Consider the following 18074-nt stretch of genomic DNA (forward strand, 5'->3'; position numbering starts at 1 on the left):
ATATTTCCATGTGATGTAATTGGAGTTGTCTAGCTTAGTAGATGCCTCTAGATTGAGGTTGCTAGTCATAGACATGGTGCAAGAAATGTACTCAAAACAACCATCGAGCAATGAAAAAGCAGCAAATAATTTCTTTGTCGGATGCGTCGATGTAGAGGCTGCTGTGCGTGAAGGAAGTGGATTTGTTAGCGAGGCTCAAAAGTGTGTGATACTTGCACCAAAATGTGTGTGTGATATGACAAGTGTGTAGAGCACGAAAAATCGAGCATTTTTTCTTTTTAGAGTGCCCTCAAATTCTTCCTGGATCAAGAGATACGACTTGATCTAGGTGGAGGGGCAAAAAGGGTGCAAATGTGCTCAATAATGATGTGGCACTCAGGGTCACATGCAGGGGTGTGAGGTGTGCCAGGGGAGTAGTGTGCTGATGTGTCACCTGTGTGCACATGCAGTGTGCACAGTGTGCTTGCACACCAGTGCATTGGTTTTAGTTGGATGCGTGCTATTGTGCAGTCTCTTACTAGTGTCATCAAATCAATCGTGACACATAGAGGTGTAATTATTCTGCTATAGCCATCGTGTTGGTTCCTAACATGGAACACATCACATTGTGTAGGTGTGCTACTTCTTGGTTAAACTTGATCACAATAATCCTAGTGGCCCATGTCAACTATTGTGGTAGCTTCTGGAAACAACGCGATATGAAAAATTTGCCCATCAAATGATGCCAAGGTCCCTAAAAGCCCATTTCCAAATATATATTCCCGAATGCCAAGTGCACTAGCTCTTAATATATTGGGAACCGTACATACCTTACGTATATAGAGCACATCCTAGTCTTATTTAGAGTTTCGTTGAGCTTGGCATAACCTTTCACTTAAGCAATCTTATTTAAAAAGAAAATAATTATAGGGGGAAAATTCGCAAAAGGAGAATCCAAACTCTCCACTCCCTCTAAGGAGGCATTGCTAACAAGAGCACACAAGTGCACAGTCGTGCGCATGGGTGATGCCTCCTAGTATAGTGGTAAAGCAAGCACCTTTGGATGCAAAAGAGAAAGCAAACGATTTTTAAAAGGGACTTGGGCTATTAAAAGCCATTTTTGTAGGATGATCTCCATAAATGGCAACTTCAAACAAATTGCTTAATTACTTTTTTTTTAAATTACACGTGGATATTCACAAAGGAGTTTCAATCGTCCACTATAGCACTCCCTCTAAGGAGGTATTGCTAATAAAACAAGAGAACTTGATAGTGCTACCTTCATTATTTCAAAATTTTTAACTTTTATCAATATTTTTTAAAAAAATTTTACAAAAACATGTCTAGTTTACTAATAGGGTGGTTAACTTGAGAGAAAGACCAAAATACAAAATTGTGGACAACTGCTATGGGGCGGACTGCCCATGGCCTGTGAGAATCCACTAAGGGATATTTTCTCCCTACAATAGACCCAACAACACTTTGAGCAAGGACAAGGCCATCCATATCCTCTCTGTAAACCACATTAGTACCTTGCGAGAAAACTATGTATATTGATAGTTGATGTGGAAGGAAGGGAGAGCACGCTCACCCACAAGGGCATGGGCATGTGAACAGTGTTCAAAATTGATTAGAAGGACACTTTTTTGGCTTGCCTTGGGGGGTAAGCTTAAGCTTACGTAAAGTGTCACCCTCCTAGAGAAATGAAAAACGTGTGGTTCTGATTGGTTATTTTTGTTGTGCCCTCATTGGTGGCTTCGATTTTCTATTTTTGTTCACCCCCCTTTCTCTCTTGTTGCTATTTTGGTCCCATCATTTTCTTCCCCCCCCCTCCCCTCTCTCTCTCTCTCTCCTTCTTTTGTTGCTTCTTATTCTCTCTCTCTCTCTCTCAACTTTCAAGTTACCCGGGCACGCCCGATGAATCCTACTCAACTTGTTTTTTTTCAAAAGTGTTACTAAGCTGGAAGACAACACTTCAAATTCTACTTCAAATTCTACTTCCTATCAAAGCATTTTCATACATATTCATATACATATACATCTACATCTACATATACCATATACTCACTCACATGGACACAGGATTCTAACGTGAGTCCATCATCAAGTCAAAGAACTCAGAGAAACCTACATATATAGATTCTCACAAAGGTCTTATATACTGCTTGCTGAAATTGTTTACTGCAGCGCCAATGACCAACGCACTTGAGAACACGGAGATTGTAGAAGTGGAAAGTGTCTTCATCAGTGCAGGATGCAATAGGGTTGTTAATGCAGCTGCATGGGGTCAAGCCAATCTGATTGCTTACGGCGCACATAATACTGTTGCCATATTCTGCGCGCAGGTGACACTTAAGTCGTATAATAACGTGGTTTAAAGGGTAGAGCATCGATTACGATATAGTCACCAATTTAAATACTGTAACCGAAATCTTATTTCTCGCACTGTAATCTATGGAGGACAGTGTGTGTGTGTGTGTGTAAGTGAGAGAGAGAGAGAGACAGAGAGAGAGAGAGATTTTTAAGGTCTCTAGAGAGAGTCAGAAAGTTTATTAATGATTGCAAAAGGCCAAGGAAGCTAATGAGACAAATAAGCAGCGTGTGACCTAGACCAGAGATGAGAGTAGAAAACAATGGCACACTGAATGTGGATCATGTGCCCTTTCGTGATATGAGCGCTGTGAGCTCCCATGAAGTATTCGGATGGCATGCTGTGCTCGTCCTAAACATGTAGGTGTCGCAATGCGGACCGACATTTAGATGCTGCTAAAGGATTCCTAATCCATTGACACCGTTCCCCTTTTACTCAATCTTGATTCTCATTAGGGTCAAGTCATAGTTTCTTTAGAGGACCATTTGCATTATTTAGAATTCAGCTTGCCATTTGAGTTCAAGTTGAATGTGTGAGTTTTGTAACTCAAGGGTCTCTTTAATTGATCTAGATGCATCTTTAAGCGTTTCTGTGGTAAAAGGTCATATAATTATTCTTAGTCATCCTCCCTGACAAGGTTGGTAGGGCACACGTTTTCCAAATGATTTGAATGTCGCAGTTTTGATGATCTCTTTTTGTTGTGCTTGTGAGAGGTTTACATTTTGCAAGTTCTTGGAATGCATTGTGTTGAGCTTTGAAGTTTTTGTCACAGACAGCTAAGGTTGTACAAACTCTTCCTGGTCATAAAAGTTTTGTGAATTGTGTCGAATGGCTGCCAAGATATCAAATACATCATGAAGGTATGTAAAGAAGTTTGCCAACAATTTGCTTTTACAACTTCCGTTTTTATGTTGCACACTTAAACGTTTGTTGTGTAAACATCTTTTCTGTTTGTGTTGACAATAGGTGATGTCATTGCTTGTGATCTAATGGTTTCTCTTTTGATTCTCGTGCGTGGCTATATCTATTCAATTTGTCTTTGTAGCTACATGTTGTTAATAGGTTCATTGTAGTAGACATATTACAGTAGACATGCGTGCTTTTGAAGAGACAGTAAACTTATAAGAAAAGTCCATAAGCTCCTTGCCTAGACCTTTGTCACATGTGCCACTCAACAACATGGTTTGACTAAGCACAAGGACTCTTTGTGCCTACATTCTTTTAGATTCTTGGAGGCAGCGCTCTGAAAATATCTGTTCCGAGTCTGTTGTTGAGGCTATGAAGCTTGAAGAATTTCTTGCAACTCTCCTATCGATTTGCATTATGTTTTGTCTGACTACAGATTTGTAGATTGCATTGTGTGCCTTTTTAGTCTAGTTTACAAAATGAATAATGTACTTTCCGATGAACAAGGCCAGCACTGTATGGTTTATCATACAGTCTTACACCTTGGTTGATGGTACGTCTAGACTGACAATAATGAGGCAATTGCAGCTTCAAAATTAAGCATTATTGTTGAAGAACAGTGAATTGCTGATTATCCAGAGTCTCTCCCTCATTTTCATGCTTTCTAGCCCTCCTTTCTGTGTGGCTACGATCTGTAAACATACATTCAGTCTGTTGTAAGCAGTCTCTGTATGGTGCAGTCAACAGATGCTTACACCACCTTTGGGGAGTACATGGGGTTAGTATCCGATGGCCATAGTTTGGAGCAGAGTTTGCAATGCCATCTATTCTTTAATACTGAAGGGTGTACATGAAAAGTTCAACCAATAAAACGACCTCTCCCTGTATGTTTTACTATGTTTTTTAATGCCCTGTACATTTTTGAATGTGTTTAGTGGTCTTGTAAATGCAGCCTTGACTGAGTGGCATTATTTTTCACCCTTGGTTTACCGTAGTTGAGATGTTTAAGCTCTGCAGCTGGCAAGTAACAGTATCAACCATCCAATTTTGTGTTTCTGAATGTGTTTAGTGGTCTTGCAAATGTGACTTGATTGAGTGGCATTGTTTTTCACCCTTGATTGACAGTAGTTGAGATGTTTACAGCTTTGCAATCTGCAAGTAGCAGTATCAAACAATAATCTAGAGATAAGCTAATAGGAATTCAGACAGCCTTAAATTTTTGTTTAGTCTATTTTTAGCTAGAACACCAGGATGGCTGGTGACAGTGATACAAAACTGTTTCCTCATGGTTGATTTTGTTCCTGAGTTGTTTCACAGGTGGGCGTACTCCCAGTGAACAATATCTTCTGTCTGGAAGTGCTGATGGAGTTATTCTTCTGTGGGCTTATAATCAAAGTGAAGACAAGGTTGGCCTGCTGCTATTTAATCAATTTCCTACAATATTGCATTTGGCTTGACAAAAATACACCAGAGAAACAGAATTACTTTGCATACATCCCTTTTAATAGTCTGCAAGAAGAAACTTTCCTGTACTTGCAACGAGCATGGGCAGTGCTCTTCACTGTTTTTGTTTTCTCCTCTCTTATCAGAGGGTTTTGTCGGCAAAGGTATTGTGTGGACATGATTTGATTTAGAAGGGAAGGAATGTGAAATTGTGGGATTCTAAGAGGTGAGTGTACAAGCAGCATGGCAACTGGCAAAGATGTGATAGCCTAGGCCTCTCAGGATTTTATTTACAAATCTACTTTACAGCTTGCTGATGACCATGTTGGCACCATTTGAAGAGCTAGATTTTACAAACTTAATTACTTATTTGTTCTGTGCCAGCAAAAGTTTGGGATTGTGAGAGGTGAGAGTTCACATGCAGCAGGACAACTGGCCAAGCTGTGACTATCACAAATTTGTACTTCTCCCAAGAAATAAAGGAAAATCTTTTATATTGACTGTGGTCAAAGAAAATTGACTTCGGTTAACTAGAGCAAGTTTCATTTTCCTTTGCGTTGCTTTAGCTAGATAATACTATGTAGGAATAGTCCAAGAACTAGAATGCATGCATTTGGCTAACCTCTAATGGGTTAAAGTGTTGGATATTGTTTGTGCAAGGTGCATGACTTTGGAGAGTGCTTACTTACCCCATTAAAAGCACAAGCTGGCACCTCATTTAATGAAGGGCCCACTTGAGCTAGGTGCCCCACTAGAGGAGGAAGCACCTACTTTTGGAGAAAGCCCAGCTTTCTTGGGAAGCCACCTATTCTAGGCAAGTAAGCAGGCCAGCTTTTGGAAATCACATGTTTTCTAGTTGCTTGGCCTAGTTTATAAATGAAGGGCCTCCGAGCTCTCACTTCGTGTTGAGATTTGTACTCAGCTCATGCTCCCTCATGAGCCACCTTGTACAAACATATTTCTATTGCAAAGGGGGGCAGGGGGGCAGCCCTTATTTCTGGCCCCTAGTGTTTTGTTTCCTCTCTCTCCCTTCCTCTCCCGCATTCTCTCTCTATTGCGATTTGTTTTCCAGCTCCATTGTTGAGTTTCACGTGTGGTTTGGGCCTGCAAGCATCCCTTGAATTCCAGTAAATCTTGACCAAAGAAGTTCAGCCTTGTAGGGTTTCCTATTATTGCAAATATCAAGGCCATAGCAACTTCAGATCTTGACTATTTGGTTCAGTTTTACTTGCTGCTCTAAAACCCGAAGTGTTGATCTCGGTTCAGGTTCTTGAAGCAGACTTGATTGCAAATCAAATTTGGGTAGTTTCTTTCAAGAACTGGTCTTATTTTGACCCAGCCAAGCTTAGAAATCAGTTCAGATCTGATCTTTTTTGAATCTTGAGCATATGATATATGGTAGTTTAGCTACCGGACAGTCCAGTCAAAAGGGTCCATAGGGCTAGATGGTAAAGATTTTGTGAGAACCAAAATGAGTTGGAAGGTCCACTCTAGGGGCGGGTTATCTAGATTGGTGGATGGGATTATTTTGCATATTGCATTGCAGCCGGTTAGGGTGGTGGGTCATGTGGATCAGATCTTTTTGAAGTTAGGATGATACCTGAACTCTAACCCCTGTCATATTCCCTTGGGCTCATGGGAACTTTGGCTTTATGGAGATGTTTCCATAATCTTCTTGCAGTGGGTCCCGGGGAGTGGGAATGGATAGATGCAGCGCACCGAGAGAACAGCCTCCCCTTCTTTCGATACAATATTAGTAATGCTAGGAGGTTCCAGCTTAGCCTAAAAGGTTGGAAGCCTACCAGAATTCCGCATTGGGAGAATTTTCAGATTTATGCTGATTTGCGGAATCTTTTTAGAAGAGACTCTGAAAATCCCTTAGGAGAAAATCCCTCGTCTTTTGGCTTTTTGAGATTGCCGTGAACTAGTGGAGGTCCAGGTTCAGGGTTGATTCCACTTGTTCTCGTTGCCTCTCTGTAGATGAGTCTATTTAGCATTATCTATGGGATTGAGACAGGCGAGGGTCATTTGCATGGGGATTGCTAGACTATTGAGCACTTTTATGCGGTCTCCTTTCTTCATGACCTAGGAATAGGTAGCATGGCTCTCCCTTTATTTGGGCCTTAGGTATTCTATGAGAGACATGAATCTTCTTGGGCTCTTTCGATTCGACGGCACTTGGTTGAGTCATGTTTTGTGGACGAGGTTCCTGGCTCTCTGCACAGATCTGTGCATGCTTCGGTGGATACTTTGTGGGAGATTCGGACTAGCATAACAGCATAGCATATTTGGAGATCAAGATGTACAAAGGTCTCGGATGGATTCCAGGTCCCTCCAGCACATACATTGGCTTGTATGTGGACTGACATTGTACACACCTTGGTAGCCATTGGAGGATTATGCACGGGTCTTCTTGAGCAGCCTCTACTAGGAGGAATGCATTCATGAGAGAGTGGAAAGAATCCGGTTCTTCTCAGAATCCCCCATAGGGTTGAGTTGACACTATTAGGCTCAATCTTGGTTATTTTCTCACGCTTTTACAAGAGCTTGATTATATTTGGATTTATTTTCTAATGCTTTGCATGATGTATGTCTCCATTGAGCTGTGCTCTAGGAAATTCTTTCATATTTAATAGAAGTCTATTTTATGCTTGAAAAAAGAGAGTTGGAAGTCTATAGAAGCTCCCTCGATTTTAGCATCTTTTCAAGGGTCCATACATCTCTAAGCCAATGATGGTCTCTAAGGAAGTAAGCCGGTGGTGTTCTCCTAGCCCATTACTTTCCTGATACCATCATAGTTCAAGGGAAAGGGAGAAAGAAAGCACTTAGAACCCAAGATGAAAAAGTTCAAAGGAGGTAAATCCATCCTTTTTATCACATATGACGGAGCTTTTGGCCACACAGATAAAGCTATGAGGTTTGTATGCCAATTTGATGCGTCTTTTGGTATTAAAAGTATGAAGAATCCTCTAAGCTTCACATGGTGAATCTACATCTCATAGACACGGCCAGTGCATGGTGGAGTACACAATTGGTTGCTGGGAAAGATCCGAAGACTTGGGGTAGATTTTAAGAAAGTATTCTATCACCAGTTTCTCCCAAAACAGTTTGTGAAGTAAACATGGCATGGGAAGGTCTTCACATGGCCGAGGATGAGCCTATTGAAGCTTACAACAAGAAAATTTGGGATTCCTATCTGTAAGTTTCCTGTTTTTTAGAAATCACAGATTGTAGGATCGATGAATGGAAAGAGAGAGAGAGAGCAAGGTACAAAGAGTCGATAGATTTCGCCGTCACGTCAACTAGGATAGATGAAAAAAGAAGTACAAGGTACTTGTACCTAGACCTAGGGCTAAGTGTCCTAGGTGTCACATAGGACTAAGTGTCCTATGTGGCCTAAAAGGCACTAGCACCTTAAGTGCCTATATTTATGCCTACAAGGCACATACCATGGCCTATAGGGCATCACTAGAACCACCAGGAGATGGCCTACAAACCCCCCTTCATGGGATGGGCTGAAGTACTCTGGCTGTCAGTGTAGACAATAGTGGAGGATGTCTGGCGAATACCAAGATCTGTAAGTAACTGTTGAAGCCAAACACACTCTACTGTAGCGGTGAAAGTTGCCCTGTACTCAGCCTCACAGCTAGATGTGGCAACTGTTGGTTGCTTCTTGCTGAGCCAAGCGATACATGAATTGCCAAGCAAAAAACAATTGCCAGTATGTGACACTCTGGTATCGGAACATCCTGCCCAGTCACTATCCGTGTAAGCATGCATGGTAAGTGAACCCTGATCACCATAGAAGAGGGCTAAATCCTGAGTGCCTCTGAGATATCTGAAAACTCTCTTCACTGCCTGCCAATGGTGTGAACTGGGCATGTGCATGAATCTGCTGAGCTGAGATAGTGCATCCAACAGCCTGCTGATAAAGAGTGATATCACATGGTGGGCTCCCATCATGAGCTGAGAATTTGAAGCCAGGGTCCACTGGAGTAGAGATTGGCTTGCAATCCTCAAACCGAAAATGATCAAGGAGCTATCCAATATACTTGGACTGAGACATCATGATACCCCCCTCAACATGAGCAAACTGAATGCCCAAATAATAGTGGAGCTGTCCCATGTCTGACATTTCAAAACCTGCTGCAATTCAGCCTTGAAAGCTGCAATATGCTGAGTATCTGGGCCCGTGATGAGCATATCTTCCACATATAAAATCATCAGATCCACTCCCACGGACATAAAGAGTGGGTTCTATGGGACTATTCTGAAAACCAAGGGATAGTAAGTGTGCATGAATTTTGGCATACCATGCCGTGGGTGCCTGCTTCAAACCATAAAGGGCTTTTCTAAGCCGGCATACCTTATTTTCAGAATTAACAACCTCAAAGCCAGGAGGTTGTGTGACATAGACTTTTCCCTGCAGATCCCCATGAAGAAAAGCAGTCTTGATGTCAAGTTGATGCACTTGCCAATGATGATGGGCTGCAATGGCAATGCCACATCTAATGGTAGTAATCCTGGATGTGGGAGCAAATGTCTCCTCAAAGTTAATGCCTTGTTGTTGGGCATACCCTTTTGCAACAAGACGAGCTTTGTATCGATCTATGCTGCCATCAGATTTCCTTTTTAATTTGTAGACCCACCGGGTATCAATGGCATGCTTGCCGGGAGGGAGATCTACTAATTCCCATGTGTCATTTTTAGCAATGGAATGTAACTCAGCTCTCATTGCATCCATCCACTCTTTGCTGTCAAAAGCATCTTTATGGCACAAGGGCTCTTCATTGCAAGCTGTAGCAAGGAGTGCAAACTCAAGAAAGTGACCATGCATCTGTCTATTCCCTGATCTTGTTCGATCTTGTTTGCTGTCCCTCAATGTATCAAGAAGCCATCTGGGAACTTGCCTTTGCTGTCCATTGACAGCTCTTTCTTCAATGACTGCATCATGAATAGTGGGATCATTTTGTGCTGGAAGACAAACCTGCAAATCAGCATGGGGTAGTGGCTGATTATTGCTTGATGGAGGGCCTGCAGGAGGGCTCATGTTACTGGTCAAAGTCCTCTTCAGAGGATGGCAGAGGTAACCAAGATTCAAAGGCATCAAACATGTCAACATCTGGCTTAGCTTTGCAGTCCACAAGAGGAGAAGCTGAATGTTCAGCAAAGATTACATCTCTACTGACAATAATCTTCCCAGTATTTGGTTGATATAACTGATACCCTTTGCTCTCCTAGCTGTAACCAATAAATATGCATTTGATTGCCTTGTCATCAAGCTTATGTCTCAGCTGAGATGGTACATGAACATATGCAAGAGACCCAAAAACTCTCGTGTGTGAAAGTGAAGGCTTGCTGCCTTTCCATGCTTCATAAGGTGTAACAGTCTTCAATGCCCGTGTAGGTGATCTATTCAGCACATAGTTGGCACACATCACTGCATCAAGCCAAAATTTATTGGGCAAAGACTTGGCCTTAAGCATGCATTTGGCCATCTCCATTGTGGAGCTGTTTTTCCTTTCAGAAACAGGATTCTGCTGAGGAGTGTAAGGAGTAGTGCATGAGTGAATAATGCCCCGTGAAGACAGAAATGCATCAAACTCCTTTGACATATACTCTCCCCCCCTATCTGTGTTAAGGGTGACAAGCTTGTATCCTGATTCATTCTCAACCATATTCAGCCACCTCTGAAAGCATAAGAAAACTTCAGATTTGGCTTTTAAAGGATATACCCAGCAATATCTTGTGAAATCATCAATGAGAGTCATGAAATATTTGTACCCTCCAATGGCATTTGTCCTCATTGGGCCACATACATCACTGTGCACTAGCTGCAATTTCCTTTGTGAGAGTTTTGGACAATTCTTTTGAAAAGGAAACTGATGCATCTTACCCAAAAGACATCCCTCACACACACGTTTGGGAACTGTGTAAGTTTGAGGTACGTCATTTGCCATCTGCTATGAATGTAGCTTTGCAAGAGCTCTATAATTGAGATGACCCATTCTCTCATGCCAAAGATGAGTTTCAGCAAGCTGTGAATCTGAAATAGAAAATGCTTCAATAGAAAGTGCAGCTGAGTGATGATTAAGGTGATAAAGCCCCTTTTGCAAAGTGCCAGTGAGAACTATGGCATTGTCATCACGAAGATCATAAACTAGGCATCTGTAGTCATAAAAAATCACTCTGAAACCTTTAGTAGCAATTGCTGAAATTGAGATCAGGTTGACTTCAATTCCAGGCACAAAGAGAACATTTGTCAAAGTGACAGGATGACTTGAAATAGATGTGAGTTGCACATCTCCAATTCCTTTTACAGCATATGAAGCGTTATTAGCACATGTGACAGTCCCCCCTCGAGGTGCATCAGCTAAAGAGTGAAACAACTGTCTCTAAGATGTGACATGCTTGGAAGCACCACTATCAAAGTACTAGGACTGAGCATCATTAGCAGTAAAGAGTGCATCAGCTTTGGAGGGATCAAATGAGCAATGGACAGCCCATGCCCAATCATCCTGAAGAGCATGTGCATGTGAAGCATCTGCTGGCTCATGGGATTTAATAGCATGTGAGGCATTAACTGTCAATCCTACTTTCTTTTTCTCCGAAGCAATGCGCTTCCTGCATTCTAAAATGTCATGTCTAGGCTTGCGACAATAGTTGCATCTTTTCTTCTTTGACTTATCTGCTGTATTTTTAGATGCATGGGAGGAATTGCAGCTGCTATGCGCAGATTTTGGCTTGCCCATAGGCTTGGAAGCCTTGCCTCTTCCTGTCTGCTGTGAAGCAAATGCATGATCAGGAATAATGGCTTGTCTATTAGCTCGACTTTGCTCTTCCTGCAAAAGCAAAGTAACTAGCTGATCAAAAGAATAGTGGTTTGGATTACCCATGGCCACTAATCGAAGGGTTGTAGCAAACCCTTGGTATGTATCTGGTAGTCCATTCAATGTGGTACTGACAAGCTGCGAATTTGGCACCACCTCATCAATGTTGGCAAGTTGTTTCATGAGGTCCTTGACCTTTGTCAGGTATGCATCCATAGAGTCACCTTTATTCATATTGACTTCCTGTAATTGCCTTCTCAAATATGCAACACGAGCTTCATTGCGAATCTGATAGAGAGAAGCCAATTTATCCCAAGCATCCTTTGCTGTCGTGCAAGACCGGATGTGTGGAATAATGATTCTCTTGCATGATAAAGCAATACATGAATGTGCATTTGCATCTCTTGCATCCCATCTTGACTGTTCCTGAGTTGGAAGAGCAGCAGCAGGAGTGCTAGAAGATGAGGCATCAGGAGGAGTACCCCTTGCAGAGGGACCAGCAGTAGATCAACCCCAGAAACAATATTCCACAAATGCTTTGCAACAAGAATATGTTTCATGAGATAAGACCACATCGGATAGTTGGTGCCATCCAACTTATCATCTTCACGAAGAACACCAAATAGATCTTGATTGTTCCCAGCCATAGCAAATGTGATACCCTGAAAGAGACCTGAAAACCCAAAAGCCTCAAGGCTATCACTGCAAAGAGCTGGCTGTCCAAAAATGACAGCAAATATCTGCAAATTTCCAACCCAAATCAGAGGGCAAATGCAGAAAAGCCCCAAATTTTGCTGAAATTTTTGCAAATGTGACCCAATGTATGATAATCTGACCCAATGTATAGCCTCAAGGCTTGAAACTGCGAAAGTATGAGTTACTGTCCCGAACACCAGTTGAAATTGAGCTCCCAACACAAAAGCCCCAAATTTTGTTGACTTGAGTGATGATGTGGCACAATGTGACAGTCCTGAACCTGAAATTAACTGAAAACTTCAATTTTTGGAAGAGTTTCAGTTGTCAACCTTGTCCAAAGTATTGTATTGACAGGTTGAAGGTTCAGATGTCAAAAGCCCTAAATTTTCTGTTGGAAATTAGGGTTTGACAGTAAAAACTGTCAAAAAAACTCAAAGGACCAGAAAAGGCCAAAACAACCAACAAAGACTTTGGTGGGAGGAGTCCCTGACATACTAGGGAGAGTGGCCGATCCAAAGGCTAGAGAACTTTGTCTCTCATGGGGCAAAGTAAGAGATCAGAACATTTTGATTTTGTTCGATATTGGAGCAACAGGTAACTGCTGTTGGGGATTAAGACGGATTAGCTAGGGCAGTCTCGTAATGCCTGACATATTTTATAGGGACAGTTAGTATCTGTGACACCTCTCATTGTGAGAGAGGCAAAGTAAGAGATCAGAACATTTTGATTTTGTTCGATATTGGAGCAACAGGTAACTGCTGTTGGGGATTAAGACGGATTAGCTAGGGCAGTCTCGTAATGCCTGACATATTTTATAGGGACAGTTAGTATCTGTGACACCTCTCATTGGAAAGCTTAGGATGCATATTTAGGATCATGTGGATCACGAGGACTCTATGGTTTGACCTTTGGAACAATACGATGTAGTTTTGGGATGCCTTGGTTCTATCGAAAAGAAGTGCATCTTATGATGCCTGAATAGTGAAAAGACACTTGTTTCCAATCATAGAGGAAGAGATCAAGAAAAATTTCAATTTTTAGATGCTTTTAAAGACTGTTTTTCAGATTCGTTGCCAAGGGAGCTACCTCTAGAGCAGTTGAATGATCATGTCATTGAGCTTATTCCAGGAAGTGAGCCCCCAAATCAGCCACCTTATCGGGTGAGTGCAGCCCAGACTGAGGAGATCATGGCTCAGGTACATGATTTACTCTCCAAAGGACTTATTAGACCTAGTTGATCACCTATGTTATTGGTCCAGAAGAAAGATGGGTCTTATCGAATGTGTGTGGACTATAGAGACCTCAATAAGATGATTGTGAAGAACAGGTTTCCGATTTTACACATCAATGATGTGTTGGATTGATGAAAGGAAGCCACTATTTTCAGCAAGATTGACTTGAAGAATGGTTATCACATTAGATTAGGATTCATTGCCAATGAAACCAGCCTCAACAACGTAAAGGGTGGTAGGATCCACTTAATTACAGTATACAGAGTTAATTGACAAGTAAATATGCACCACGAAACAAATCATAGGGGAGCTAGAGCGCTCCTACTCAAAAACAAGGACACTGATTGGCCCCAAACGTTGGCGCCCCTTGCGGTATTTATTTAACATTCATTTGAAGCCAAGCAACTGATTACAAAGGTCTGTGGGAAGCTGCACCACAGGCACATCAACGCCCGCAGAGTCCCCGTCCAACCCACCCTGTAATTCCCTGCTCAATCGTGTATCCTCAGCCAACCAAAGCATGCAACAGAGACCCCAATAGCATCAGTTGTCTGAACCACTCCTGCAATCGCACAACCAAGTGCCCAACCAGCCAAACACGGCTGAACACCTGCAAGACAAAGCCCTCAACAGCTGAACTCTGGTGCAATCAAACAACCAAACACTTCCGAGCGGGTTGCCTCAATCTATAGCCTCCCTGGCCACTGCCCAACAACATAAATCAACCCTTCTTTGCGAGGAAAGAAACCCAAACGCAATAAGTAGCCAACAACCAAGTAGGGAATGGCAAAAGCATGCAAAGACAAGCCTTCTTCTACTTGGAATCCACAGAAGAAAGGTCACCTGGGCTGGAAAACCCTAGATCCTGTAGAGATCAGCTGATTTTGCCTTGGCATAGCCCCAAAAGTAGCTTAGAAGCGAACACTAACGGCTGGAAAGTTACCAAAATCAGCTGGCACAGCCCGGAAGCCTCCAGAAATCAAATCGCAATCTCCCCTGCACAGCCTGGACAGCCTATAAACTAATCGCAATTTCCCTAGGATAGCCTGGAAACTCCTGAAAACAGATCGCAATTCTTGTAGCAGCTTGGAAACACCTGGAAACAAAACCAGAACAGGATGCAGTCACCTGTCATAGCCTGGAGAACCTAGAAATAGAATCGCAATTTGCAGAAGACACCCTAGTAGAAATCGCAATCTGCAACAGGCTCTGGATGTGGTGCGTTTTCCTTTGGCAGGCCCTGGATGCACTGGTACTGGCCCTAGCTAGTGACGATTTCCTTTGGTAGGCTTCGGAAGCTCTTGGTAATATGCGATTTTGCTCTAGCAGCACTTGGGAGGCTTTGGCAGCTCACAACTGATGATTTGGCTTCTTCTGGAACTGATTTGGCCAACTAAACCCAAAATAAGAGCTCTGGGTCCTTTTTGTAGTCCTGTGCTAAAATTAGCAATTTTTAATTACACCACTTTTTTGGCTTCCCTGTTGCACACTTTGGCCTTAGGAATTAATTGCCTAGTAACTGGGTGCACATTCACTATTTCCAAGGGCCCACTAGGGAATTTTAATTCCCCAAGTCCCGCCCCATGGCCGGACCCTCGCGCCCTAGAGGGTCAAGGTAGTCATGCGCAAATTACGGGAGTCGCGTATGGCCATCCCTAAGGACCCACTGCCAGTGGTACATCATGAGCATGTGTAAACACTTAATGCATGCACATAGATACTTAGACTGTACTTCTAGGGATAGTTCATGCATGCTTTACCCACCTATGGCCATCTCTTCAGACCCACACTAGTGGTACATCATGAACATCCGAAGTACGTGAGATATCAAATCCAAATCTAAGTGGACAGCCAACCATGCCGCCAATAGATTACCGACAATGCATATACGATTTGTAGAGCTGCAGATAACAAATACGTATAGCATTGCAAACCAAGCGACTAGTACACCCAATGTGACTAGTATACCACATACATCGCGGCCAATGATGCTCGACATAGACCACTTCCAGGAATTACGCATCTGGAACCAAGGTCTAGGGGAATGGATTCTCTTTTTGTCGAAACCACATGACAAAAAAGAGCATTCCTGTCTTGTCGAATCTGTTAGAGACTCACTGTTCCCACCTGTGAGCCCCCGTTTTGTGGGGACAAGGGGCAGTGAGGGTAAGGAGGGATGGGAAAGAGAGACTCAGCAAACAGCAGCAATTTGGGGGGGGACTCAGCAAACAGCAGCAATTTGGGGGGGGCTCCATGCCTTCCTAGAGGCAATGGACTGGCTGCACAGGGCACCCTTTTATAGGGGCCTGTTGCAGGACCAGTCGGTCCAACCAGGGCCACCGACCAGGGCCGACCCTGGTCGGTCCTCAGTCAGGGAACCGACCCTGCTGGTTGGCCATACCAACAGGCCTGGGCAGTGCCTATAAAAGGCCCACACTTCCCTTCATTCAGCCATCCAGTGCAGGACAGAAAGCCTCTGTTTTAGGCTGCGCTGTGCACTCAGATTTGGCATCTTCTGACAGAGAGAATTCCTTCAGTTTGTCTCAGCACTTGGCTGAGTTTTGTATTGCTCCCCTGGAGCCAGTTTTCTGCCCACCATCCGGTGGATGAATATATTCTCTCTCTGCCTAAGTTTTCTCTGAGTGAGTATTGTATCTGTGATCAGTTATCTGAGTTGAGTGTTGCTAGAGCGGGAGAGATCTTGGCTGGAGGTTAGAGTGATTCTTTCCTTCTGTTTTCTAACTTGGTATCAGAGCCATAGGCTCTCGACTCTTCCTCATCAATAACACTCTCTGAAGGAAGGAGTTCCTTGGCTGTAAGGCAACTCTGTTTTCAGCTCAGTTCAGTACAGAAGGTCAGTTCATTTATTTCTGTTTCAGTTTTTCAAGTTCTGTAGCTATTCACCGAGATGGATCAGCGATCAGAAGCCTCTACATCCATTGCTCGTCCTTCCTCCTTCTCCAGTCATCTTCCTTCTTCATTTATCCCTAATTTCGGTGAAGCTGGAAAGCTTGATGGTACAAACTATCCAATCTGGAAAGTCAAGATCCGAAGCCATCTGTTGGCACGGAGGTTGTGGAAGATTGTCAATGGGACTGAAGAAAAGCCGGAGGATATTGTGGACAAGAGAGGTGAAGTTCTAGCTGAAGCAGATGCAGATGAACTCTGTGCATGGGAGGAGAGGGATGCTCAGGCCTTAGCAATGCTTATAGGCACGACAGCAGATTCTGTGATTCCTCATATCCAGTTGGCAGAAACGTCTTCAGAGGCGTGGACCATACTGAAGGAGTTGTATGAAACCGATAATACAGCTCGTATCATCACACTGCAGCATCAGCTTTATAACCTTGATATGAATGAGGGTGATAGTGTTCATGATCATCTGACGAAGGTGAAAGTTGTGCGGGACCAGCTCGCAGCAGTTGGTCAGAAGGTGGACTCGAGTCAATTAGCATTACTCACACTCCACAAGTTGCCACGGAGTTTCAAAAGTTTTGTGACTACGGTCACTGCGGGTCAACGGACAAAGCCAATCAACTTTGAGGAACTTTGTCCACTTCTACTTCAGGAGGAGGCCCGAGAGAAACTGTTTACGCAAACCGACGAAAAGGCATTGGTTGCCAAAGACAAGCCTGGCAAAGGCAAGTCAAAGGATTCCAAGAAATCAGAGGACGCTGAACGTAAGAAGAAAATGAAGTGCTTTTACTGTGAAAAGCTTGGCCACTCCGCCAAAGAATGCCGGAAGAAGAAGGCGGATCAAAAGCGGAAAAGAGAAGCCAAAAACAAAGAAGAGCCTAAGTGTGATTCTGCCAATGTGACAACTGGACAGTTATTCTTACTCAGTGAACATTGTTCAGCTTATGCAGTTAGTGAAGGTAAAGAAGGTTGGTATGTTGACAGCGGTGCTTCTAAGCACATGTCCAACAGAAGGACGTGGTTCAAAACCATGGACAGTACACACCCGGATTCCAAAGTTTCTGTTGGGGATAGCCGGACATGTCCTGTGAAGGGCATAGGTAGCATTCCTTTCATTACCACGGCGGGTGAGGAGAAGGATATCTCTGGAGTACTTTATGTACCCGACCTTTGCAAGAATTTACTATCTGTAAGTCAGATGGACAAAAACAACATGGTAGTTCTTTTTCAAGATGGCAAGGTTACCGTGACATCCAAAGGGAGTGGGCAAGTGGTGGCACAGGGTGTTGAAGAGAATGGACTGTACCGTCTCAGTGCAATGTTGGTTCATGATGATCACGGAAAGTCCAAACTTTGGCATGAGCGCTTCGGTCACGTCAGCTATGGAATCTTGGCTGAAATGTCAAAGTCAAAGATGGTGGATGGACTTCCACCAATTACAGGCAAGGATGATGTCTGTAGGGCTTGTCTTGAAGGCAAGCAGCACAGGGATAAGTTCCCACAAGAAGCTTCGTTTCGGGCCAGCAAACCACTTGAGTTGGTTCACGCCGACATTTGTGGTCCAATGTCTACTGCATCATGGGCAGGATCCAGGTATTCACTTCTCTTTGTGGATGATTTCAGTAGAATGACTTGGGTATATTGTTTGGCTAAAAAGTCTCAGGCTTTTGAGAAATTCAAAGACTGGAAGGCTAGAGTTGA

The 18074-nt window shown here is 43.1% G+C and overlaps 1 protein-coding gene across 2 annotated transcripts in view; it reads left to right on the forward strand.

The window, feature by feature from the left end:
* The first annotated feature begins 2037 nt into the window (after window positions 1-2037).
* The window catches only part of ELP2 (elongator protein 2), a 64546-nt gene continuing 48509 nt past the window's right edge, over window positions 2038-18074 (forward strand). Inside the window, exons 1-4 of one of the 2 annotated variants that reach the window (XM_087384755.1) lie at window positions 2038-2070; window positions 2167-2324; window positions 3123-3210; window positions 4574-4662. In XM_087384755.1, coding sequence (XP_087240881.1) covers window positions 2172-2324; window positions 3123-3210; window positions 4574-4662 — 330 coding nt within the window. In that variant the 5' untranslated portion in view covers window positions 2038-2070; window positions 2167-2171. Of the gene's footprint in view, window positions 2325-3122; window positions 3211-4573; window positions 4663-18074 lie in introns of both variants that reach the window. The other variant, XM_087384754.1, reaches the window with a different exon arrangement.

Source organism: Dipteris shenzhenensis, chromosome 14 (assembly GCF_047967505.1).
Source record: "Dipteris shenzhenensis isolate YYH24624 ecotype China chromosome 14, Dip_SZ_1.0, whole genome shotgun sequence".
NCBI classification, from domain to species: Eukaryota; Viridiplantae; Streptophyta; class Polypodiopsida; order Gleicheniales; family Dipteridaceae; genus Dipteris; species Dipteris shenzhenensis.